This window comes from Atractosteus spatula, chromosome 11 (assembly GCF_055471065.1).
Source record: "Atractosteus spatula isolate fAtrSpa1 chromosome 11, fAtrSpa1.hap1, whole genome shotgun sequence".
NCBI classification, from domain to species: Eukaryota; Metazoa; Chordata; class Actinopteri; order Semionotiformes; family Lepisosteidae; genus Atractosteus; species Atractosteus spatula.
In genome coordinates this window covers 34,849,541-34,875,489 of record NC_142716.1, presented here as the reverse complement: position 1 = coordinate 34,875,489, position 25,949 = coordinate 34,849,541, and the positions used below count along the sequence as shown (strand labels likewise).

At 37.8% G+C, this 25,949-nt stretch overlaps 1 protein-coding gene across 1 annotated transcript in view; it reads left to right on the top strand.

Moving 5' to 3' along the window:
• cacna1g (calcium voltage-gated channel subunit alpha1 G) overlaps positions 1–25,949 on the top strand; it is a 210,905-nt gene that overhangs the window by 113,549 nt on the left and 71,407 nt on the right. The window contains exons 18-20 of the mRNA XM_088927056.1: positions 6,273–6,396; positions 15,311–15,379; positions 18,757–18,941. Of these exons, the coding sequence (XP_088783182.1) occupies positions 6,273–6,396; positions 15,311–15,379; positions 18,757–18,941 (378 nt within the window). The remainder of the gene's footprint in view (positions 1–6,272; positions 6,397–15,310; positions 15,380–18,756; positions 18,942–25,949) is intronic.

Below are 25,949 nucleotides of genomic sequence, written 5' to 3'. Positions count from 1 at the left end.
ACTTTTTTTGCTGGGGCTACCAGTGATAAAACCATAAAGGTCTCATTTAAAATGATTTTACTGCTGTACCTGATTGAAATTTTTCAGGACTGGTTTTTATATTTTGTCAAGGAGTTAAGCTAAGTTAAGTGGAACTTATGATCAAAATACTACCCCACTCTATTATAAATATCATTAAATAACTGTTGAGGCAAGCTTAAAAGAAAACAATATCAAAATGAGAAACAACAGACTTTGGAAGCTCTTACTCACTCCAGGATCTGTTTATACACTCACAGCATATAAAATGAATAAGACATACTTTGACTTTCAATGGACTTTTTAACTATTACTAGCAAACATAGCAAGCAATGTAAAAACACCTTTCACCATCCCATAAATTAATAAAGACAGACCAATAACTTTAATGGTTAACAATATTTCTTCTAAAGAACAGCTTGCTATTTATGCACCCACATGAGTTCAAACAGATATTGCTCAGGAGTTTGCAATAGCCATATTCAATTTGTGTTCTGCACTTCATTGAGGATTTAAACACAAAAAACATCTTGTATTCCCTGACAATAGATTTTGGTCATTCAAATTGCAACAATTGCCGGTAATAGTAGGAACTTAAAATTGAAATGTATCCAAATTTCCTTGAAAACACCAAATATAAAAACATTGCACCTCAGGCTAAACCCCTGAAAAATGTCATTTAGTATAGAAATAGCAGAAGTTAAATCATCCTCATTTAGTAATAAAGTGTAGAACAATATCTGTCTGAGGACAGATAAGACATTTGTCAGTCCCTGTGAAATGTAAAACTAACATGAAAGAAAGGGACGTCTATGCTTAAAGTTCCCACTCCCCATAGCAAGGCAAGGCCAGGACTTTCCAGGACAGTCTGTCAGAAATGTACAGCAGCTGCAGGATAGATCAACCCAGCTATACGGTACATTGTAACAGAGCAGTGGTACAGTAGTTGCAAGAGTTCATACAGTTAAGATATACAGAGAGCAATAGTTATGCTTAATTGGTTAACAAGGTTAATGATTATTAGCGAGATTGGTATAAATGTGTCCACGTGGATTAAGAGCACACATTTGCAGTGCCAACAGAGTAATGTACTGTAGCTGCACGTGCAAACAGTGCATTACTTTTCCATTTTTTACAAACAGGATTTGGGAACCAAATCCAGAGGGAAACCTCATCACTCCATGCTTGCAGCAGGTGTCTGGTATGCTGTAGATTATCTTTAGATCGATTTAGCCAGAAAGTGTCCAGCAGGAACAGAAAAGTGTCAAGTTACAGGACAGCACTTCTATGCACCAATATTTGGGTCAGTGGCATACAAGCCAGATGGTCAGGGCCACACAGAAGTACCTGAATCCCTGAATGAACCTCAGACAAACAAGGGCCACATGGGCACATGGACTGTTAATGTGTACTGGGCCTTGACTGCTATCATCCTGTTAATGTGTACTGGGCCTTGACGGCAAGAACAGCATGCTCTTTCACAGCCCATACAGGCCATTCCAATGGCTCATTCTAGAACACGTTTTTGTATGTCTAACAACAGCTCAGAACTACACACATTGGCCCATCCTAAGCAATCAGCCAGCACCAACAAAAATGTCATTTAGTATAGAAAAAGTTAAATCATCTGCGTTCAGTAAAAAATGTGTTAAACAATATCTGTCTGAGGACAGATAAGACATTTGTCAGTCCCTGTGAAATGTAAAACTAACATGAAAGAAAGGGACGTCTATGCCTAAAGTTCCCACTCCCCATAGCAAGGCAAGGCCAGGACTTTCCAGGACAGTCTATCAGAAATGTACAGCAGCTGCAGGATAGATCAACCCAGCTATACAGTACATTGTAACAGAGCAGTGGTACAGTAGTTGCAAGAGTTCATACAGTTAAGATATATAGAGTGCAACAGAAATGCTTAATTGGTTAACAAGCTTAACGATTATTAGCGAGATTGGCATAAATGTGTCCACATGGATTAAGAGCACACATTCGCAGTGCCAACAGAGTAATGTACTGTAGCTGCATGTGCAAACAGTGCATTTCTTTTCCATTTTTTCAAATGGGATCTGCGGAGAAGGGTATATTCTACTACCAAGGATAGATGGGTGCAATGATTGGACCATTGAGAGAATCCCAGTCGCAAGTCAGCTAAAACACCACAAAAATAATCTGCATAGCTGCAAAACTGAGTCACTGATAAACAATGCTTTCATCGTAACTATGCCGATGATGAGTAGCTGCACAGCTACACAGTGTAAACTGGTGTCCGTCTGCCTTTGTCCTTGTGCATCACACACTGACATAGCCAGTGCAGTACATCCCTGGAAAAGCCCAGGATAACCCACTGCGTGTTCTAAATCAACTTTAGTGATGACACTACAATCACCAGCTGGTGCCACAGTGCCAAGCCACCAGATTAGTGAGAATGTGGATCATTTCCCTGTGGGACAGCTGAGGAAACAGCCAGTGCCAGCAGCAGGCGAGTTTCCCTTTTGTAGCTCTAACAATCCATCCCAGTTCTTGTGCTCACTGGCCTCATACTTCAGGTTCACATCCAGATACTTTAAGCCTCTTTCTCTTCCATTGCAGTCCCACAGGGAGATCTGGCACGCCTATCTCCACTCCCAAATCAGCAGAGCACAACTTTTGTTTTCCCAATTAATCTTCACAGATGACATGGTTTAAAAGTTTCACAACACTTCCCAGATACTGTATCTCTCTCTGCCCATAACGACTCCAACATCATCAGCATAGTCAGAGGGAGGAATGCATGACAGTTAGGATATTTGTCCAGAAGCACATTCCAAAGCTGGTGCAGAAGAGGTTCAATAGCCAAGGAATACAAAACCTTAAAAGGAAAAGTTAAACCACAATTGATCTTCATCACACTCTGAATGGTTCCATAAAACATGAGTTATCACTGTAAAACCAGGCAAAAGTCCCCATTGTCTTCCACAAATAGTGGTGCTCAAAATCGTCCAATGCTTTTCCCTGGTCTAACAAAATCAGGCCAGACTCAAGGCTAAACATCCTTCAGATGACCAAAACAACTGTAATCAGAAACACATTGTCAGAAATTGACATGCTGGGCACATAGTAAGATGGGTCTGGGTCGGTCAGTGTTCTGCACTATTCCTTCTTTCCTGCAGTAACTTGCGTCAGTCCGTAGAAAAAGGCTGAAAGATATTGGCAACATCTTTGAGTTTACTAGCACAGAGTTCGAAGTAAAGCTCCACAGCACTCCTGCTAATCTCAGCAATCTATTTCAGCTCCTTCTGAGTGCTCCTTATTGAACAGAAGCAGTGGATCAGTTTGCTCTATGTTTGTTTTCTGAACAACACCAGACCAATTCTTTAACCAGAAAATTGAGAGCATTGAGCTCTGTGATGGTTTCACAAGGGCTCCCTGTTCCCTGCTGTCTATCAGGACAGCCAGTGATGACTTTATAGTTCATTAGACTATGTTCATTTTTACATTCACCATGTATATTTGAACAGCATGAATGTACATTAACCCCACATCCCACCATTTTCTTACATTTTTTAAATTCTCCTGCTAATCCCCTTCATCTGCCAGTAAAAATAGAAGAACTGCTAAAATATGAGTCATTCAATAAGAGCATTAAAATACTTTTGTTTTACACTAAATGTTTAAAAACTCTAAACAATCAGGCAATGATTAGAAGTGTATTAAAAATGTATTATTCTTAACATTAACCCAATACGGAGTATTATCTCACATCTTGGTGAAACATCATCACATCATTGACAGTATATTTGTCAAATTTATGCCTTAATAATTTGCTTGACAAAGCCTGAGGCTCCATGTGATTTCTCTGGAATTTGTTGCTGATATCATTTTCAATAACAGATTATAACAGAACTCCAATTCAGGTTCACATTGGCCCAGAACCTATCCCAGGAGGCAATGGTTCAAGGCAGGATACACTATTGGATGGGATGCCAGGTCCAATTTTTACAGAAGCCAATTATCCTACCAGCATGTCTTTGGACAGTGGGGGGAAACAGGAGCTCCCAGAGGAAATCCATGCAAACACAAGAAGAACAAAGTCTCCCCACAGATAACACCCCAGGAATTGAACCCCAGCATTATGAACCAGAAATGCTAACCAGTTCACCACCATGCTGCCCTTGAAATTTGTCATTAATGGTGAACAACACCCCCCAAAACACATCCTGTTTGACAGCTGTCCAAAGTTTTATCTAAATTAATATGAAACTCTCCCAATCCTTCTGCCAAGCATTGTTCACTGTGCAGAGAATCTGTTACAGAAAGACAACATGCAAATTCTTCTGTAATTAAGCTGTTAGCAGTGCATCCCTATTCTAAATAATAGAAAGATTCCCTACTTTAAATTGTTTAACCAGAGAAAAAGAAAGTCAGTTGATAGTATCAACAAACAGAAAAAAAATAGTTCATCGTTTAAAATTCTGATTTACAGAGACAACATTTAAACTTACTGAACATATTCTTTAACCTGCATTGGTAGCATTTCCCTTCAGATCTTTCCTTGTCCACCTTTTTTTTGGTACTTTAAACCTGTCATCGGTCTTGGTCTAACTTTAATCTTTATCCACTCCTACCGTTACCTGCAAAGAGCTCTCACATAACCACTGGCTTCCTCTGATGTAGTCTGTTTGCTCTCAGAGCATCTGCGTCCTGCGGTCAGTGTCTGCTGGGGCAGCACCACTGCCTCCAGCCTGTGGATTGTCCTTGTCACCTTCACTCTTTCCCAGGTACTAGGCTATATTTATTTGTCTTTGCACTCCTTTTCTTCCTGAAGGAAATGCTCCTGCCAGGCAGTTTCCAATCACATGCCCTTCTCACTACCACTTTGGAATTACTTCAATGATTAAGATGGAGTGAAAGTAATCTAATCATTTAGATGCAACATTAAAATCTTCATTTAAGTCATTACGAATCTTATACATCATGTTTTCTCCCAAAAGACACTGCATGTCTTAGCTGAGGATTTTTACATCTCAGTGGGATTCTCTCGATGTTGTGCTGTAATTGTCTAACTCAATCTCCATTGTTCTAGTCTCCGTCTTGTTCCAAATGATGAGGCTGCCAAATTATCCCCATTTCATGAGAGTATTTACAAGTGCAGTTTTTGCCAGAAAAAGAAAACTGTGGCTGTTTCAAGAAACCAACTTCCACCTCTTATCCTGCTGCCCAGTTCTTAATGGGAATTTCTCCAGGGACACCTTCATGTCACGGTGACAGTTACATTTTTTCAAGTGAAACTTCAGGGCATCAGCAGTCCCCGAAATGAACATGACAGTCACTTCTGCACAAAAAAAACAAAGATTATCAATTTGAAATAAACCTAGAAACAATGTATATGAAAATTGTTGGAAAAGGGAAGACATATCTAATATAGATGTCTCTCATTCACTAAAGAGACCATTTCCACCATCTATGGTCACGAATTTCAATTATTGTATCTTTTTTCCAAGCAGTAATTCCTCACCTGCCAGGTGAGTAAGGAGGCCCTTTCATTGATGAGTAAGGGAAACATGACGGGGTGGTATGTCCTAATTTCTGCAAACGGACTCCTGAATGGTTCTCACTCTCATTAACATTCTCACAATCATTCTTACACCAAATAGCCGTAAGCAGGAAAGACAACAAGCCCAGGCAGAAACAAAATCCAACTATTTTAATAAAATGTCAGAGACAAAATAGAAACTTTTCAGTTTAAATAAAAAGCATTACATTCAGTACAGCACATCATCACTACTGGCAAGCACGGTGGTAGCATTATGATACTATGGAGTTGTTTCTCATTAAAGCCTTACATAAAAACCTGTTTCTGTCTGTTACACATGTAAAACTGCAATGAAAATTCAAACTTTAGCAAGACGATGATCCAAAGCATAAGCCCATGGTTTAAGAAGAAGAAAGCCAATGTCCTTGAGGGGCCTAGTCAAAGTCCTGAGTTGAATTGGAAATAAGAACGTAGAATGACTTGAAAATTGAGATTCAAGTCAGAAAATTTGATAGAGCATGAGCAAGTTCGTAAAGAATAATGGTAGAGATTTATCCAAACAGACTTGCAGCCAAAGGTTTTTCCACCAAGTATTGACTCAGGGGTGTTAATATTTATGCAATCAACATATTTTAGGGACATCATAGGGCCACAGTTATGTCATTTTTTCATATGCAAAGGCAATCGTGGTGTGTCTCTGAGCTGCCAAGTGACTGTCAGTATGTCTGCTCTTTCTACTATACAGGTTTCGGATGACGTGCCACAAGATTATCACACACAAGATGTTTGATCACATCGTCTTGGTAATCATCTTCCTGAATTGCATCACCATTGCCATGGAGAGGCCCAAGATTGACCCCCATAGTGCGGTAGGAGAGGCCTTTTCATTTGGAGAATTCTGTGCATTCTTTGAGCATTCCTGGTTTGCTGTGCCCTCACTCATTTTTTATAAATGGAAGAGGTAAAAATGTTGCTAAAAACAAACTTACATTTTATTTGGAATTTAGTCCTGGCTGGGAGATTAGGTACTCTTTCTACAGGGAAACTCAGCAGATTCAGTTCGTGTTTTATAATCTGTGCATTACCTGAATTTGATCAAGTTGATTACATACACAAAGTTGGAGCAACACTAAATCTTTAGCAGAATTTTAAAAAAATAATTCTTTCAAAATCCTAAATTGAATCAAGTTTCTGTGCTTGATTTGTTGATTTTGGAGAGGGAGAGGTGCACAGTATGCTGGATCAGCCTTCCCTCTTGCAGTTAGCTCTCGTTGCCCTGAAAGAAATCTTATATATTGTTTCAGGTATACAAGTGCTAATCATTGTTACTGAGGCTTTATATTCTAACTGAAGGAACACATTTCCACCAGCATTTACCTGTTATCTCATTCCTTGCTTAAGTGCTGCACTGTCATTATACTGTAGATTGCTTTTATTGACATCCTGTACTTCTTCATGTTGCAGGTAGAAATGACTCATTACGAGATAAATGGTCTGATTCAATAGCATGGACGTTACAGCTCACAGATTGTCTAACTCCCTACTTCTTAAATTAATTATATTCATAATTGTGATAAAAGTGCACAAAAAGAATTAAAAAATAGATAATATTTTTTGTACGCCTTTTGTATGCACTAAATCCCCGTTTTCCCTTGGGTGCAAGTACAATAGTAGGGAATCAAAATCCATGCAATGTTTTTTCCAAGCACCAATCCCTCACCTGCCAGGTGGGTAGAGGCCCTTTCATTGATGAGTAAGGGAAACATGAGGGGGTGGTACTGTACTGTATGTCCTAATTTCTTCAAATGGACTCCTGAATGGTTCTCACTCTCATTAGCATTCTCACAATCATTCTTACGCCAAGTAGCTGTAAGCAGGAAAGACAACAAGCCCAGGCAGAAACAAAATCCAATAATCATGCCTAATGTCATTACTACTCATAATATATCATGTGGAAATGACATGGTAGGGACAATAAAACATTAAGCGGATCTCCTCCTGCTTTGCCATGTTGTAAGTATAACATATTTCCAGGCCTGTATAGTAATTGTTTGGTATCATAAAAACCCTTTTGGATCATTTGAATTATGTTTTTTATTAGTATTTATAGTTTAAAATAAAAGCTCTGGATTGGCAACACTGGATTATTCAGAACAAGTAGGATTTTTAAAAAATCTTATTTTCTAAAATCAGTCATAGTACTGATCTCAAATTGAAATGCACAAAATTCTCTCCAAGAATTACACTTGTTCAGGATATGTTAATCACTTGTTTTGCCTGCTGTATAGTATTATTAAAAAAACATTAGTTTGAAAACATCTAAAATAGCTTGGCTGATTGAAACCAATTTGGTATACAGGTGCAGAACATAACCAAGGATTAGGATAAGGTGTTAAATTTAATAAAGCATCATTTCCATTTGTCAAACTTTTATCTCCTAAAGGTGTAATGTCAGGTTTCCCCCAGTAATCCTTGTATGTATCTATTCTAGTCTTGGTTTAGGTTTGCTTTCTGTTGCTGATGTGTCTGTGTTGGAACTGGCCTTCTTTCTATGATGTTTGCCACCGAATTGGCACTGTTTATCTCTGTAGAGCAGTGTAGTGGGTTCTCTTGTGCTTAATGATCACTGTGCTTCACTGATGGATGAAGTAGAGCACCCCATCTGTAAAACGCAGTGAGATCCTTTGGGATGAAAAATGAATTTAAATCCAAGTTGTTTTTATAAAAAGTATTATAAAATTGTTTCTGTTTAAAACAATAACCCTGAGTTTGGTATTGCCTTGTTTTGTATAATGTTATATATTTTTGGTCATGTCTCTTGACTCCATCAGGAATGTACTATAAGAAAGGTGTCAGAGCTGTCAGAATACATGGTTTTAATGTTCCAGTTAACTCTTACAAATGAATGGTATTTTCTCAAATATGAAGAACTGGATCATCTTCGTTGGAATATTAGCAAAGATATTATAGCTCTAGAAGTGTATTATTTTATGGCATGTTCAAAGACATTGTTAAAATCTTAAACTGATTCTGATTTTATTTTCTTACATTCAAGCAACTCTATAGTGAATTGCTTTGTGGTGTTCCTGAAAAATCCTGTCACTTGGCAGTTAGGTTTGGAGTTGGGCTTTTCTTGTAAAAAATTATCTGGGAAAACCCCTGTAAAACAATCAGGATTTAACTACAGCTTACACTGCCATACAACAAAATGAGGCATCTGTAGTACATCAATGAGTAAACAGTGCTGGTAAAGCAAAACTGCATTAAATACTTACAACTGATTTTCCAAAAAGTCAGTCTCGCTAAGAACACCGGCATAGTTTTGGGGTCCATTTGTTTACAAAGCTCATTTCAAATTAAATTAAATTGACACCAAAGAGACTTTGGCTACGGTATCCAAATCTTGAAAGTAGACTGAGGTTTTTAAAGTGTAGATTTTAGTTCTAAAAGATCAGTGTATGTGTCTCTGGCTGGCAAGTAATGAGCCACTTAACTCAGGCAGTGTCATTCATATTTTATGAACAACTCATCTAGATGTTAACAAATTGCTGTTTGGAGACCACGCCAAAGTCCTTTGTGTGATCTTCCACCTAATTAGAAATTTATGAAGAGACCAAAAAGGGGAGCTGTGCACTGGGAAAAATGGGCATGGATTCCTGCATTAAGAGTTCCTTATAAAAGCATGAGATAAATGTCTGTCTGATATGAAATGACAAATGTATGATGTGTAACCATCTCACTGAAAGTCTGTGCTCAAAACTTGGTAATATGTGAGCTTGGCTATTCGCCATGGTTCTCCACACTGTACCCTCACGAATGTCAAGATTTTGTCAGCTTTCTCTGGACATGTTAGATCTTGATCATGGGTCTTTCATGTTTACTTAATCTTTCTGGTCACAAAAGCTGGACCATTTAGGTTCATTGCCTACTATGAAAAAGCAGTTTTGGACCTGATGTGTTTATTTCTAAAATGGATTTTGGTTATCCAAACTTTCATCGAAAATAAAATAGAAGCCTAGCTTCAAGACTGGAGAGTTTGCTAACACTTGTGTCCATTCTTAAGCTATCTAAGCTGACCTAAGCTGTCTGCCAGTTATACAACACCAACAATAAAACACAAAAGAAAACACTGCCATAATGTAACTACAAATCAAACTGCCATGTCCCTTTGGTTCACTAACCTTTCTCTGTCTCCTTTTGAGACTTGCTTTCTGCATTTGTATACTGGCCTTTCTTTTTTCCCTCTCAATCTCATTCTCTCTCAGCAGTTGTGCATCCTCCATCCAAAAGGATATGACCACATATCCTCCATAACAGTGGTATCTAGAGAGAATTCATTGCTCTTTAATGGGAGTCCCATGGAGATTTTTCCTACACATAGAGAATACAGTATATGGACCGAGGATATTATTGCCTTTTATGTAGTCAAAATCATGATGGCAGCCTAGTTTTTCTGGGCAATATTTTACAGTCTAACTGGATTTTTCAGCATGATAACTTTGGGTATGAGCTGTGTTGTTAGGTGATTTGACACCTGCCACTGTGTATAACAATTGCAGCTAATGAACAGTAACCTTTATGCTCATAGATCCCTTAGGTTTTACTGACTGGAGTGCACAAAATCCTGATTATCTCCCAAAACGGTACATCTGACAATGCTAGCACTCCATTGCTTGTAACCATTAAACTACCTTACATTACTCAGCGCTCACCATGTCATATGTCCTTTCAGTTTTTCTAAAGTGGCCAACTTCGCTATTATATTTTGGACCCTCTCCAGGATCCTAGCCCTCTTCTTGGATCCCTTCCCTAGAAGACTGAGCAGACTCATTGCCCATTCTGATTCACCCTGGTATCTTCTACCGCACAGTTCATTTGACACATCACAGCTTCCTGTGTTTTGGGTCTTCTACACCAAGAACCTTACTCCTTGGGCTCAGCTCTCTTTCTTTCATTCTCATTACTAGGCATACATAGAGTTTTCATTTTGACTTGCGATATGATGTGCTGCCGAGTTCTCTTTCTCTTAGCTTTTCCACTCATGGCTGGCTAGGGAAACTTTTCTATACCAAACCCGGGCATTCTTGACACAGTAGCAGACTGTTGTCTGTCCCCTCCACTCACATTTATCACACATCCCCAGCAGCCCCTCTGTCTAAAGCTCTTACAAGGAGTTATACTGTTCCTCAGGGGTACAGTATCTTCTCCATTGAGCCTGGCAAACCCATACAACCCACCTGTCCAGGATCTGTATTTGCTCAGAATACAGCTTAGTGCTGTTTTCACCATACTGTACCTTGCTCAAGCTAACTCATAATCTTCCCACAGAGTCCCACAGACATCCAGCTAAAGCCTAAACTCCAATATAATATTTTTTTCTAGCTGCATGAATTCTCAGAGGTGTAGCTAATTCCATAGAGATCCTATCCTGACTGTTGTTTTCCCACCTGTGGAATTATGTTCCCTCGAAGTGCTTCTGACGTGTATCTATTATCAGTGATTTCCAAATACCAGATCATTCACAACCCATAATAACTGTAACCCACAATAGTGACTGTCTTGTTTGCATGGTCTTTGTGACTGTATCACAGTATTGTGCTCCTGAGAGGGCTGGAACAGAGTGAAAATGAAGGACATCTTAAGGCTGCCTGGGGGAGGTCAAAAGAGGCAGGGCTAAGAGGAACACCGCCATACATTATTATCAAGCATCACTCTAAACTGTTGCAGGAAAGCTGATAGCTTGATTAGTGAAGTGGTAGGAGCAGCAGGGCCTCCCTGCAGGGGAAGAGAGAGAGTGGCAGTGCTTAACTCTGACCTGAATTCTGCCACCTTTCCCAGAGGAGCTCTGGCAATACTAAACTGTAGATAAAAGTCTGTAGCCTGTATTTGCTTGGACATTATTTGGGTGTTTAATAGTTGTTCCTCAGAATGGGAATGTTTACAGTTAAATGTGTGAGATTTAAAAAAAAATAAAACATAGCTAACAAGAAATAATCAGTACTTACTGTAGGAAGAACAGTTTTCTTAATTTCTTGAAATGATAAAGTACAGTACATTGAAGAAGACATAAGAATGTGTGACTTACAGCAGCTCTGAAACTCAGTTTAGCAGTTGATTGTGCATCATGCATACTGTACATGAGAAGATTGGTGCAAATAACCAGACACTAATGATTCAGCATTTTCTGTGGCTGTAATGTATTATCATGAATAGTAGTAGTTACAGTCTTAGTATTACAAGTAGTAAAGGTGTTTAGTATTACAAGTAGTAAAAGTGTTGTTTAAACTGATGTTTTATTGTAAGATATATAATGAATTCATCTTGCAATCTCAACACTGTTAATCAAAAAGCGTTACTGTTTATCAGTGTTCTTATCCTTTTCCCCTAGGTTTTGGTAAGCATTTCATGTTATAATATAAGTATTATTATAGGCTTGGCTATCTATCAAGCTTGCCCAGTCTTCTTTTCATTATTCAATACTAATGCTTTTAATAGTTTTATTTATCTTTTACATTACGTTTTATTTATTAACACTTAAAAACGATTCATAGCGCATATGGAATACACACAATATAAGTAAAAAAAATAATCATGCAAATATTATATTATCATAATCTCCTTGGAATTCTATTGAATACAAACCAAAGCATTGGAGCTTCACACATTGAAAAAAAACTGTTGCTTCTTGCTAGGCTGTTCCAGATTCGAGCAGAGTGGTTTTCTGTGATGTAGCACTTACAGGAGCTCGCGTGTGGTGTAAAGCCATATGAAGACAGAATCATTTTCTGGAAAAGAACTGCTTTTAATTTGGATGGCCAAGTACTATATCTCATTTCTCTATCACACAGTGGACACAGTAGGTTGGGAAGAACACACTCTCACCTAGACTCCCAAAAGAGTAGTTTCCCAAGTTCCTTCCCTATCCTTGCACTGCTCAGGTTAAGTGTGAGGCACCACCACCAGATTGACACTGTACTATACATGCTGAGAGGTAACAGCACAGGCAATCAAACAAGGGCACATAAACATTGAATGGCTATTAAAGTCAATGGAGCAGGGAAGCCCAAGCTGCAATTAGTGGAGTACCACAGGGATCAATATGAAGACCAGACTGTACAAGTGGTAACTAAGGGAAAGTGCATTTAAAACTGAGAACACAAAGCACTTCTTTAACCAAAGGGTTTTGATGTCCGGAACAAGCTACCCAGCCGTATTGTTGAAGACATACCCTGGCTTCTTTCAATTGACTGTATGAAATCCTTGGATCAATCAAATGCCCTAATGTTCTTATGACCACTGCTCCTTCCAAAACATGAATTCAGAACAAACAGTAATCTAGATTTTGGAGTCATTAGTAAATGCCATGTTCTGAATTTATGCCCAAAATGGATATTTAGCAAATATATATTGCTTAAATTAAATCCATGCCTTGGTAAATACCTGTCAGATGGCATATTATGAAGAAAAGTACTGTACAAAGTGTTGTATACAGTATTGCTTATAAAAATATACATTGTAAATATAAAATGAAAAACACTGAGCTTAAACAGGCTACTTGAGAGGTTGACTTAGACTTTATGCTGTCACATCAATTTTGGATTCTAGTCAATGTGTAGAAGTAAAAGAAAAGAAGAAAAATATTTGTATATATCATTAAAAATATCATTTTAAATTAGGGGATGTTATGCTAAAGTCTCACAAAGCCCTACTGAGACCTTATTTAGTTTATTGCATACAGTTTTGATCACCATTTACTGTAACATTGCTACAATACAGTATGTCCAGAAATGATCAACCAGGTATATTCACAGGCTAAAGGAACTCAATCTTTTTAGTCTTAGACGAATGAACACAAATTGAAACACACGGCATTTAAAAAGAAAAACAGTGCGCTCAAAGGGCTGTGGGGTTCTTGATCAAGCTCCCCTGCAATGGTGTTGAAGCCAGGTCTTTCAAGAAATAGCAAGACCAGTTAAGCAAGAAATGAACTAAATCAACTGAAAAAAACTCCTCTTGCTTGCAAGTATTCTTATTTTACATGTGTTCCCCAGATATACCAACAGTGCCTGCGGTGATCTGCTACCCATTCTCCACTGTTAAGTCGTTCTTTAAGAAATGGTGGTCAGACTTAGGGCTCTAGTGGGGAAGGTTAAATGGAACATACTGGGCTCTAGGACTCACTCCAATTGAGAATTACTTCAGCTTCTTAAACAGCATTTTTGAAATACTAGTTTTTGCATTGTATCTTTGGATTGTATAACAATTGCTTGTTTATTTCTCCACCAGCTAATTCAATTATTTACAGAAGTTTAAAGAAGCCACGTGACCTTGCTTGGTATTCATTGGCCAGCAGGGGTATTTTCTGTTTTACTGCCTTTACTCGAGTTGTTGTCAGGACCGACTAACATTTGAATTACAGTATTATTTAAATGTTATTTAACTAGTAAAACCTGCTAATTACAATTTTAGCTGCTAATCTTGATTTTAAAATTGCAGAGCAATATTAGAGATCATTTTGTGCTTTCTAGCATTGTGAAAGGAGCAGAGCAAATTAATCTTAAAATTCCCACAATTCATAGTAACAACTTGCTCTTAAAAGACCGCATAATGCCTTTTAATGTGTTCCTTGTAACATATCTACATGATGTCATCAGTAAATATAACAATGTGCTTTCTTCTTGCCTTTTTTAATGTTGAAGTTTACTGTCAGATAAGTGATTTTAATCATTTTGAAGCAATATAAGTTTAATTTAGTAATTAGGAAAAGCAAAATGTTCCTATGTGTCAATAATGTTTCTTCAATCTCTTCCTTTAAAAAAACTCTGCTGTTAGCTCTACTCATATGTATTTGAAAACAAAAGACCAAGAAAGACCCATTGCATGGATTGTAATTTTATTAAGACTTATCAGTCATCGGTAGGATGAGCATTTCTCAATCTGGATAAGAAAAGGCTAACTCTAGTGTTTCTTTTCTCATTCTAATATACTTCTGAAGGCCTGAGTGGACTAGAGCAGCCCTTTTAAAATACCTCACTTAATGTACCACAGCAGTGTCTGCAATAGGGAATTATTAAACCCATAGCTTTCTGGATATAGAGCACTGTAGATCCAAAGGCTAATTCACTAAGCTAAGCCACTTCCTAATTTAAAAAAAGGACTGAGGCTAAAGTTCAGATTCACTTACATACTAAACTGGCCTCATCCCATTTGCCACCTTTCTCTGGTTTTCTTTTATCTTGTTTTTTAGTTAAATATGCTTTGTTATTACTGTATATTGATTATGTAAGAAAGGAATTCAGGGGCCATTCCAGAACTTTCATTGAGGAGGGTGCAGTAGCTAGGAAGAAAGGTGGGATGGAGGTCACATGCCCTTATCTACAGTATGTGGAGCAGGGGTTGTACTCATTGACAGTTTTCATGCTAAATTGTCATTTTCAGAACAGATATGACAGACAGGACTGTGCAGTCCCATTCTCCCGTTCTTTTAGGAAGCGCATGATATGACATGATAGATATGTGGTCATTCAACTATTTTTTGTTAGTTGTTCAATTGGGTTTGTCTGAAGGGCCTGTTAAGATCCTGTGAGAACATGAGAGGGCACGCATGTTAATGTTTTTTACATGCCTGTTTCCTCTAGGGCCCAGACATAGTGACTGCACTTTGAGTCACTCACACTGGAGTGTATGGGAGACTCATGTGATCCAGCCTGGCTAACCTGAATAAGTTGTGATCCTTACACTGACTCACCCTTCACTTCCCCTCTCATCTCTCTCTTTCCACAGGAGCGGATATTCCTGACGCTGTCCAACTACATTTTCACTGTGATCTTCCTAGCGGAGATGACCGTAAAGGTAGGTGACAAGGGTGACATTTGGAACAGTGGGACTATTGTATCGAAGTGACATCGGATAAACAAATATGCAGAGCTCGAAAAAATCTGCTGCCCTTTCTTGTTTTTTAACCCTTAGGACATATTGGATTGAATAAAACATTTATATTGTTAAAGCCATTTCTTTATCTTCCTCCTATTCCCCATAATGTATTTGAGCCCTGAAGAAACTGAACATTTGACATAACATTCTTCTGCATTTGGAAGGCCACAGCAGGAAGGGGCATCTCACACTATTATGCTTTTTCCATCCTTCACATTTCATGAAGCTCTCATTGAAATGTGAATCTAGTGTCACAGGGGGAGAGCGCTTGTACCTCCATTTAAATTTAATGTTGTAATTATAGCTTTTCCTTATTGTAGTTTTTGAAAAAATAAATAGTTTCTAACAATAGAAACCAAAACTTGCTATAAATACAGGTACATAACACATCTAGTTTGGATGGCTTCTGTTAATTCTTCCTTTCTTTCAAAAAACATTTTGTCCTAGAACATTTTTATTGAGTTATTTTGTCCCATTTTCTACACATTAATAGCTCTGTTAATAGCTTCCATATATCGGATTACACTGACTTTGCAGTAGAAAAATTGAATTTCAGTACAATTACCATTAATAAACTTTCCAACTAAACTATTTCAAACAAAGCATCTTTTAAATCTCTCTTTTTTTTAGAAATTCGACTCTTACTTAAATAGTGTTTAGTCAAATCACCATTTAAAGCCTTATGAATATAAATGAAATGTAGAGTCATGTGAGACACAGCAGTGAGTTAAGAATAATGTGGATATTTTGAAGATGAAGGGTTTGAAGGTTAGAATTCAGGAACACAAACAGCTGCAGTCTAATATATAAAGAAAAAAAATAGTTTTAAATGCTACCAAAATTTCACACATGAGTTCACTGTCACTTGAATAACCTTGACCCAATCCTTACTGAAACAGGGACTGTTGGTGCTTCATAATGAAATGGTTTAAAACACAAATAGCTTTTGTATCTATTTTCTAGATTTGAACTTGAACTTGAACTTTATTGCCATATGTAACTGTACTGGTACAATGAAATTCTTACTTACAGAAAGTCTCTTGATTGTTAAAAAAAGTGCAAAACACAAAGTGCAGACAGTGCATCAAGACAATATACAAACAGTAGACAATGTACGAGTAAACAGGTAAACAGTTCGAATGTAAACAATGCAGACATGTAAACAATGACTGCAGTTGTGCAATAAATAAAATTATAATGAGATAGATGGTGTAGGTGTGGTCCGATGGACATGGCCAAATGTGTTTGCTAATCGCACTGCTTGTGGGTAGAAGCTATTGAAGAATCTAGTGGTAAGTGTCTGTATGCTCTTGTATCTCTTGCCTGAGGGCAGTGGGGTGAAGAGCTCATGCCCGGGGTGGTGACTGTCCTCTGTGATGGCCAGAATTCTGCCACGGCAGCGGTCCTCATAGAGCTGTTTAATCTCTGTGAGACCACAGCCGATGATCTTCTGGGCCACATTCACCGTTCTCTGCAGTGCCTTTCTCTCTCGAGAAGAGGTGCTGCCGTACCACACGGTGATCCCATTGGTGAGGACACTCTCAATGGTGCAGCAGTAGAAGTTCACCAACACAGGTACTGGCATCCCCCATCACTTGAGGCACCTCAGGAAATAAAGGTGCTGCTGAGCCTTCTTCAAGATAATGCCCATGTTCACAGTCCAGGTTAGGTCATTAAAAATGCGAATTCACAAAAACCTAAAGCTGGTGACTGTTTCCACTTCCGTTCCATCAAGACCGAGTGGACTGTTAGTGTGCGGCCTGTGTCTCCAAATGTCCACTATTAGTTCTTTTGTTTTATGCACGTTCAAGTCCAGGTTATTGCTATAACACCACCTCAGCAGCTGTACGACTTCATCCCTGTAAGTAGACTCATCATTGTCGCTGATCAGGCCTATTAAAGTGGTGTCATCTGCAAATTTAATTATGCAGTTGTTGCTGTGTCTTGCTGTGCAGTCATGAGTGAATAGGGAGTACAACCTTGGACTGAGACAGCAGCCTTGTGGGGTGCCAGTGCTCAGGGTGAGTGGTGTCGATGTTTTATTACCTATCCGCACCACCTGTAGTCTCTCGATTATGAAGTCCAGCAGCCAGTTGCAGACAGAGTTGCATAGTCCTAATCCCCTAAGCTTTCTCACCATTTGGCTGGGTATGATGGAATTGAATGCTGAACTGTTGTCCATTCATACCCACAAAACAAAACAGTGTTTATTAAGTCTCCAAAGAAGTGCAGGAGGCACGTTTAATACCTTTCAATAAACCAGGGCATTTTTGTTCTGTGTTTGCCATTATAATTCTTATGCAGCATGTTGTTTCAAATAAAGATGGAAAGTACATTTGCCAAAGATTGTTTATGATACTTTTTTATTTCTTATCTATACTATATTTCTTAGCAATCAGTCGATTTTATTCTTAAAAGCACCTTTCAATCAGAGGACTCTCAAGGTGCACATAGAAAAAAGAAAATGTACAGAATCAGAAAAGAATAATACAAAAAGAATGAATTAAGAAATTTTAAAAAGAATACTGTTGGGAAGTTAAGGTTATCAAGAACAAGTAAGTCTTGGGGTGAGATTTATAATCATCAGCAAAGTGTACGTTTTTAATGTGGTCAGACGTTTATCCAAAGATGAGAGTCTACTTCTGAAAAGGCTCAGTCCCCTAAAGTACAATGTGAAGGAGCCTAGAGCCAGCCAAAAAAAGTGAGCGAACTAGAAAGTGTGTGAATAGTCATTCTTGAAGGTACACAGGAGACAGACCATGTAGTTCCTGATACCAAGTCAATCCCATAAGAAACTGGATGCCAGTGCAGGTTTTTCAGCACAGGAGAAATAACGTTTGGATTTTTTTATTCAAGCAGCACAGTTTGTACCTACTGTAGTTTTTATTAAATTAATTTATGCAGAGCTAAATAAGTCAGATTAGAGGGTGTCAAACTGAAATTCTGAAAGCACTGTTCAAGAGTAGCATAAGAATCTGCCTGATAGTGTTGATCTTATTCTAAAAAAATGAAGGAATCTGTTACATAAGTCGAGGGAGTTCTAATTGGGTTTAGAAGCTGGTTTACTGTTCTAAAGATTTCGTATTTATTCTTATTCACCGCTTTCTGGGTATATAAAGCAGTATCTGTACTTGTATATCTTTGTTGGTTCCTGAAAATTAATTTCCAAAACCGTGATGTCCACAAAATAAGGAATCATTGAAACATGAACATTGACATGACATGAAGACACAAAGGTATTTTTACATGCTGTATTATTGCTATACTGTAAGTGAACTGTGTTTTGGTCCTTTCAGGTCGTGGCTCTGGGCTGGTGCTTCGGGGAGAAGACTTATCTGAAGAGCAGCTGGAATATCTTGGATGGGCTGCTAGTCCTCATCTCTGTCATTGACATACTGGTCTCTATGATCTCCAACAGCGGCACCAAAATCCTGGGCATGTTGAGAGTCCTGAGGCTCCTCCGAACACTGCGCCCGCTCAGGTACAGCCAGAGTGTCAGGGTGAAGGGTGAATGTACACACTCATTCAGGTACAGGCAGGGTACAGTGTGAGGGTGAAGGGTGAGTGTACACACTCATTCAGGTACAGTGTGAGGGTGAAGGGTGAGTGTATACACTCATTCAGGTACAGTGTGAGGGTGAAGGGTGAGTGTACACACTCATTCAGGTACAGCCAGGGTACAGTGTGAGGGTGAAGGGTGAGTGTACACACTCATTCAGGTACAGTGTGAGGGTGAAGGGTGAGTGTATACACTCATTCAGGTACAGTGTGAGGGTGAAGGGTGAGTGTACACACTCATTGAGGTACAACCAGGGTACAGTGTGAGGGTGAAGGGTGAGTGTACACACTCATTCAGGTACAGCCAGTGAAGACTGTCAGGGTGAAGGGTGAGTTTCCACTTTGTAATAACTACAGCTTATTTTTTTATAAAAAATGTTAATAATTTGTAATTTTTGTTTTTAACAGCATGATCAAGACAATAGACAATATCACTGGGATACATAATGAAATTATGGATATTTATCACCATTATTTAATGTCCTCTTCATTGTTTATCATTGTGTTATATCATTAATGACCTAATTTTCTGCTATAAAAGTTTTCTGTCATGAAGTTCCTCTCTAGCAACAAATTAGGAATTCTAGATAAAAAATGATGATGGTTTCTACTGTTAGAAATAACTGTCAAGAGAATAAAGCAATGGGTATATACAGTACCTCTAACACAGCTTCAGTCTCACTACATCAAATGACTGCTGCTCCCAGAGCTAACTACTGTACTCCACTTATTTTAAATTACTTGTTTCTGCAGCTTATTCACAAAAAAGCAAAAACATAATGGAGTAACAAATAATCTGGGGTTTTGTTTCTTAAAAATGTTCCAGAGCAAGCAAAATAAATTGCACTCTGTGCAGTTTTTTTAGGCTTGTGTCTGGTAAGGTTATAAGATTTTTGTGTGTATGTATGGTTTGTTTTATCATAAATGTGCTTATTTTTAGTTATAATGAACTTTGAAGCATCTGACATATCTTGTACGGTACTGTATGTGGCTATCAACCACTGTCCATGATTGATGTGGTCTATAGCAGCTGGACCATACTTGCTGTTAGTGCCTGGTGTAGTGAACAGGTTTTCAGGTTGCTGGTGTGCCGCTGGTTTTTAATAGTTTCTGTTGAGAGATGAACCCCTGTGGCCTTTTACAGATGTTGCTATAGATACATTTAATTTCGCTTTCTGTCATGTAGGATCCAAATACACCAATTAGTTCAGGGTCCAGTTCTGATGTCACTTCATGCAACTTAGACATTAATTGCAGTATAAAATCATGACACTTCTGGTTCCCTGAAACAGGGACAACAGGTGGTTAATGACTACCTGAAATATTTAGTTCTTTATTTGTGTGATGAATGGCTTGCTGCCTTTCATCTTTCATTGCAAGTTGCCACAGCAAAATGACTGCATACCAGTATATACAGTAGGAATTCTAATTAAGGAATGAAGATGTAATCAGCTGTAACAGCTGGCTAAAACTGAACTTGTGAAAGCATTTTATCTCACTGTATATCTCACTACATAAATTCAATTTCCTACATACGCTCCTCTGATATACAGTAATATGGTTTTCTAGAACACCCATTCTCACACTAAACTTGTCTTTGGTAACACATTTCAGTAGCTACACCTCTCTGTTAACACAGCATGCTGATACGCACATCCTGTGTGGGTGCTGGTCAAACTCCAAGGATCTATGGTTGTTTTAGTTCTTACATCTTCTCAAATCTCAAAATGGCTGACTCAGCCTCATATAGATGTCAGTGCTTGTTGCCTCTTCTTAGTTTTTTTTTTAATGTTTCTCTTTTGCTACCAGGCTGGCGAGATAAATTTAAATATTAATCATACTCTGAGCAGGAAATGAAATATTCATTTCTCCTGTGTTCCCCTACAAAATATAAAATCCCATTTTCATCTCAGGCTCCCCTGATTTTCCTGACCTCTGACCAGCAGGAGTACCTGTATATACTGTCACTTGTATTTAAAGAGACAAAAGGAGACAAACAAATAATTTTTTCTAAATTCCACAGTGCAAACTCTTTTTAAGTCTTGCACTGTCTTACACTTGTCTCCTTCAGTGTCATACTAGTAATTAGTAATTGGGGAATATCACTTGAATTTTAACTTTCTGTTAGCAGTTAAATTACTTTCGATGAAGATGTAGATTATCTGAGAAGTTGGAGAAACTAAAATCAAGTTGAATAAATTATTATTAATATTATGGGGATGGTTCACACCAACAGTAACTGGAAAGTCTATCACATTAAAGGAAATGTGATAAACGTGCAAAGTTCAGGCAAATCCTGGAGAAAAACCTGCTTGACTCGTTCAGGAATCACAATTAAATTTGGATTGACAAACACTGCAGCACGAAACCAGAGCCATGTGGCAGTGTTTGCGCAAGAGTGGGCCAGTTGCAGTTCTAATCCAATAGAATATTAATAGTGAAACCTAAGGATTGCTCTTCATCGGTGACCCCCCAACAACACGTAAGAACAAGAAAATTGACAAAATTATATTGTCCCACTGTAGAGAAACCTATTCAAAAATAATAAATGCAGTAATTAATGCCAAAGGTATTAATTACTGCACCAAGTTTCACCAATTACTGACAGAGGGCTGAATACTTAATACTGAATACTGAAATCTGTATTCAGAATTTTGCTGACATTCAGCCTCCTTCACATACAGTATACAGTAATAGTGTTTAGTTTGATCATTACTGAATCAAAAATTGAATACATTTTTTAAAATAAAAAACTGTTTGAATAACGGTTATATAGTGTGACGTGGGTGTGGTCTTATGTACAGTATAATAAGATACAGTATAAAGATTTTTTAAATAAATCGTGATCAGACCAATGCAAGTCTGATCGGCCTGATGTGATTTTAAATGGTCAGCTGGAGTTTCACACTCTTATTTTGTCACCTTTTTTCTCTCCCACCTGCTGCTGTTCTGCATACATCTTCCTGTTTACAGGCAAGGCAACACGAAAACCAGCCAAAGCTGCTACTCTCTTTGAATTTCTGAATACATTTGCAGGGTACTTATATCTCCAATGTTTAACTTGCATTTATATTGGTTTAGTTAAAATCCTAATTTAACTATAAGAAATATTTTGCCAGAAGATTAGTAATTCTTCCTAGCTCTATCTAATGGAAATATTCCAACACACACTGGGTTTACTGGATTAGTTTTGATTTACAGTAATCTGTGCTTTAGTCTTTGGATCAAGTTATAGTTTCTTAACCATTTTCAACTGAGTCATTTGACTGCGTTGACATCTGTAGAACCTGGAATTGTATCTCTGCAATAAAGAAACCATGAGCAGCAGGGGTATCAATTATATGTCTGTGTCAACAGCTAACTGAATGTACGCCTGGAATTCAGTAACTAACTAATCACATGAAGCAGTCTTCTGGGATCCTTAAAAAATGGCATGATGATATTCTGGGCCAAAGACACACAAGTATTTCTAGCATTTTATTCTTTTTTGTTTTTGTTCTTGTTTTTTTTTAAAATTTAGAAACATCAATTATTTCCTATACCTACTTGATTTAGAATAGCCAATTGTGAGTTTTTCACATCCCCACCAATCCCCACAACTACGCACAAGGGAGAATGAGTAAGTGTAGGCCGACTCCTTCAGCCCACGTGCCTTTGAGCCATTTGTCTTTTAAAACAGGTCTAGACCACGTAGCCTTGTACCAGAGGTTCAGCGTTGATTGGAGAAGAAGTGCTTCTCTCATGAACTGCACTGCCACTCAGGAGGCCTATTCTGATGTTTTTTTCCAAGATAGCTGTACTGTAGGTTGTTTCAACAACAATTCTCGGACAGATTTTAAAACAAATATTGTTTAGAGCTCATCACGATAGAGCCTTGCTTCCTTTTGCAAGTAGTGTAACGGGACATACAGTACAGTACAAGCAGTAAAAATAACGGTGCCTAGCTATTTTCCTTGACGAGGACTTTACAGGACGAGCCACAGTAGAACTCCCTATTCTTTCTAGAAACTAGAACATCTTAAAACTGACTTGTTCATTTAATGTCACGTTGGTGATAAGTTGCAGGAGTTTGTAGCCAAATATGCCACCTAGCATTTTAAAGGGTGCTGTCCCCTTTCCCCTGCAGCAGGTTGTTTGTATATCACGGAGCCACCACTGCTCCCAGAGACCATTATAAGTCCTGCATAACTGCCCTTTTTTACTCTTAAGCAATTACAAGCCATCACTAGCTGAACATAAAATAACACACGAAAAATAGTATACACAATGTACATGCTGTATATAGAAAATATACACATTATATGCAAACTTAAAGTCAATATAGCCTCCAAGTGCACAATGCCCTTTATTCTTCAAGAATATGGCCAGTGGAAGCTTGTAGTTCAGTGAAACATCAAGGGGAGAGGCACAGCATAGGCAATATCAGACTAGTGTTATCTTTCATTGTAGAAGTATTATTACATGTGGGAATTGGCATTTCAGACAGGCAGTGACCTGAAGACTATGAATTCATCCTATGTAGTTATAATGTCATGGTAGTTTATTTACTCTGTATTGCAAAAATAAAATTATTGAATCTATAGCTGACATGATCTACTTTTCTTGGAAGATGTAGAAAAGATGTGTAATGTGCATTAAAAAGAAATATAGATTAGCTATTCAGAAACAAGCAATAAGTTGATTATACGTTGGGAGGTCTGTCATGAGTTTGATTAATAACTTAAATAGACCAATCATTCTTTACTCCAAGCTGTTCATTCTTTCTGCAAGAATAAGACAGCTCAGCTTGAAGTGTCTTTTCTACAGGCAGTTACAAAGTAACTTAATTACTGCACAGATGAAATATAGCACTGATCGAAGTGAAGAAAGGCTGTATCCTGTAATTTTTTTCTCCTGGATGCTGGCATTAATGCTGTTGAATAAAGACATTAGTTCCTATTCATTGCCTCAAACACTTCCTAAGAAACAGTTTGAGAATGAACAGAGACTAAGGATGCTTAGCAAAGATTTATAATTTTGTAGGATGCTGAAAAATTATTGGGTTCAGATTAACATATGAAATGTGAGTAACCAGCCATAATTGAACCCATGCACTCTACAGTATACAACCTTCAGGTGTATTTAAAAAATTAGGCACTTTTTCCTCTTTTCTTAGTATTATGCATGCTTTGTTTAAATAAGCTAAGCGACTGTATGCATCTCTGATTAAGGTCTTTTACATCAGCAGTGTGCAGTAATGGTTAGGTGGGCTTATAACTGGAAAGTTGTGGGCTAAAATCCCATGTGAGTCACAGCCATTGTACCCTTGAATAATTTACCCCAGTTGCTTCAGTAAAATACCGAAACAGTTCACAGACATGTTTCCTCATATCTTTATACAGTATGTTGTTAAGGATCTCTGCTACACTCACTATAGACATGAGGTCAACCTTGAATTAACATTATTCTTTTTGTAAACCAGTTTTGTGAATTTCAAATTTTGAAAATCATAGAATAGTATAATAGAATTACCATATTCCTATATTTAATATTAACATATTGTATACTGTAAACAGCTAGCGGTCTGTTTCAAATAGTATTTCCTTCCATATTTATTTTTTATTTAGCATACACTGATTTACTGCTGACTTCACTAGAGATGTGCAGGTACCTTAAATACATATTCCAATACCTTAATTCTGTGAGTAACAAACATACCCTAACATAATCATTATGTGAGGAGTCCTTGAGTGTTCCAGGATAAGGCTTCAGATGAAGTGAAAGTTGTACATGGAAGCACAGCACCCTCTGTGGTGAAACTGGAGCATAACTCCCCATACAGCCACAGCACCCCAGCTACCTGTCGGACTGTGGGAGAAGCTTGAAAAGATTGAACAGATTAAATGTGTAATTTAAGTGGAAACTGTGTTTGTTTGACCATAAAGCCAGAGCTAACACCCCCATACAGTACTTTCTTTTGGATTTCTGTCTTATGTTCCAAACATCTAGTTCCGGGTGCAAATACTTTAATAAAAAAAGGTAATTGTTTATCAAACATAATCCTCTGTTTCTAGCACGTTGCCCCCCATAGCACCATCATGGTCTTCTGAAACTGAAGTGAAAAAGAAGGAAAAAACACCAAGGCCTATAAATGAGTTAACATCAGAAGTAATGATGTTACCTGTGATGTTTAGATGAGTTATGTGAGTTGACAGGAAGAAACCACTGAATGCAATGAATAGATTTCTCTACCACTAGTTTACCATAGCTATAGAAATAGGTTTTTTTTCCTTAAACCTACAGTACACTGTAAAACATAAACCTAATGCGCTGCTGAGAGCCTGAATTTATCTGTTAATGACAGTTTATAGGTAAACAGAAGGTGATGAGGATGGTTCACTCACTTCACTTCTGCTGAGATCCAACTCATCTCTATCTCAGCTGACAGTGGTTAGTAGGCGCTCATGTGTCTTGTACAGAATAAGCCATCATGCTCTCTCGTATTCTCTGCCAAACACATCCTACGACTGAGCACTGCTGCCCTCTTTCAGCAGAAATAAAATCAGTCTCATCACTGAAAAATTAAGTCACAGTTGCTGTTAAGACTTACCTTAACAGCTTCCCACATTGAAATTGTTGTGACATATATTGTATATATTTTTATCATTTATATTTGCAAATCTTTCAATTAACTTAGTCTGATTTAAAAGTTACCACAGAATGTGCTTTATGCCTTTATAAATCCTTACACCAATGCCATGCAAACATGACATATCTGTTAAGATTTTATTTACTGTGGCTTCTTTTAATTTTTTGCAAAAAAACTAGCAAGCACTACTCTGCTTAGCAATTCTGTGCCTAACGTAACCTCAGAAAAGTGACAAGTATAAATAAAAATGTTTTATCGATATTGTTATTGTACAGTGTTATTATTGGAATTGTTATTATTGTT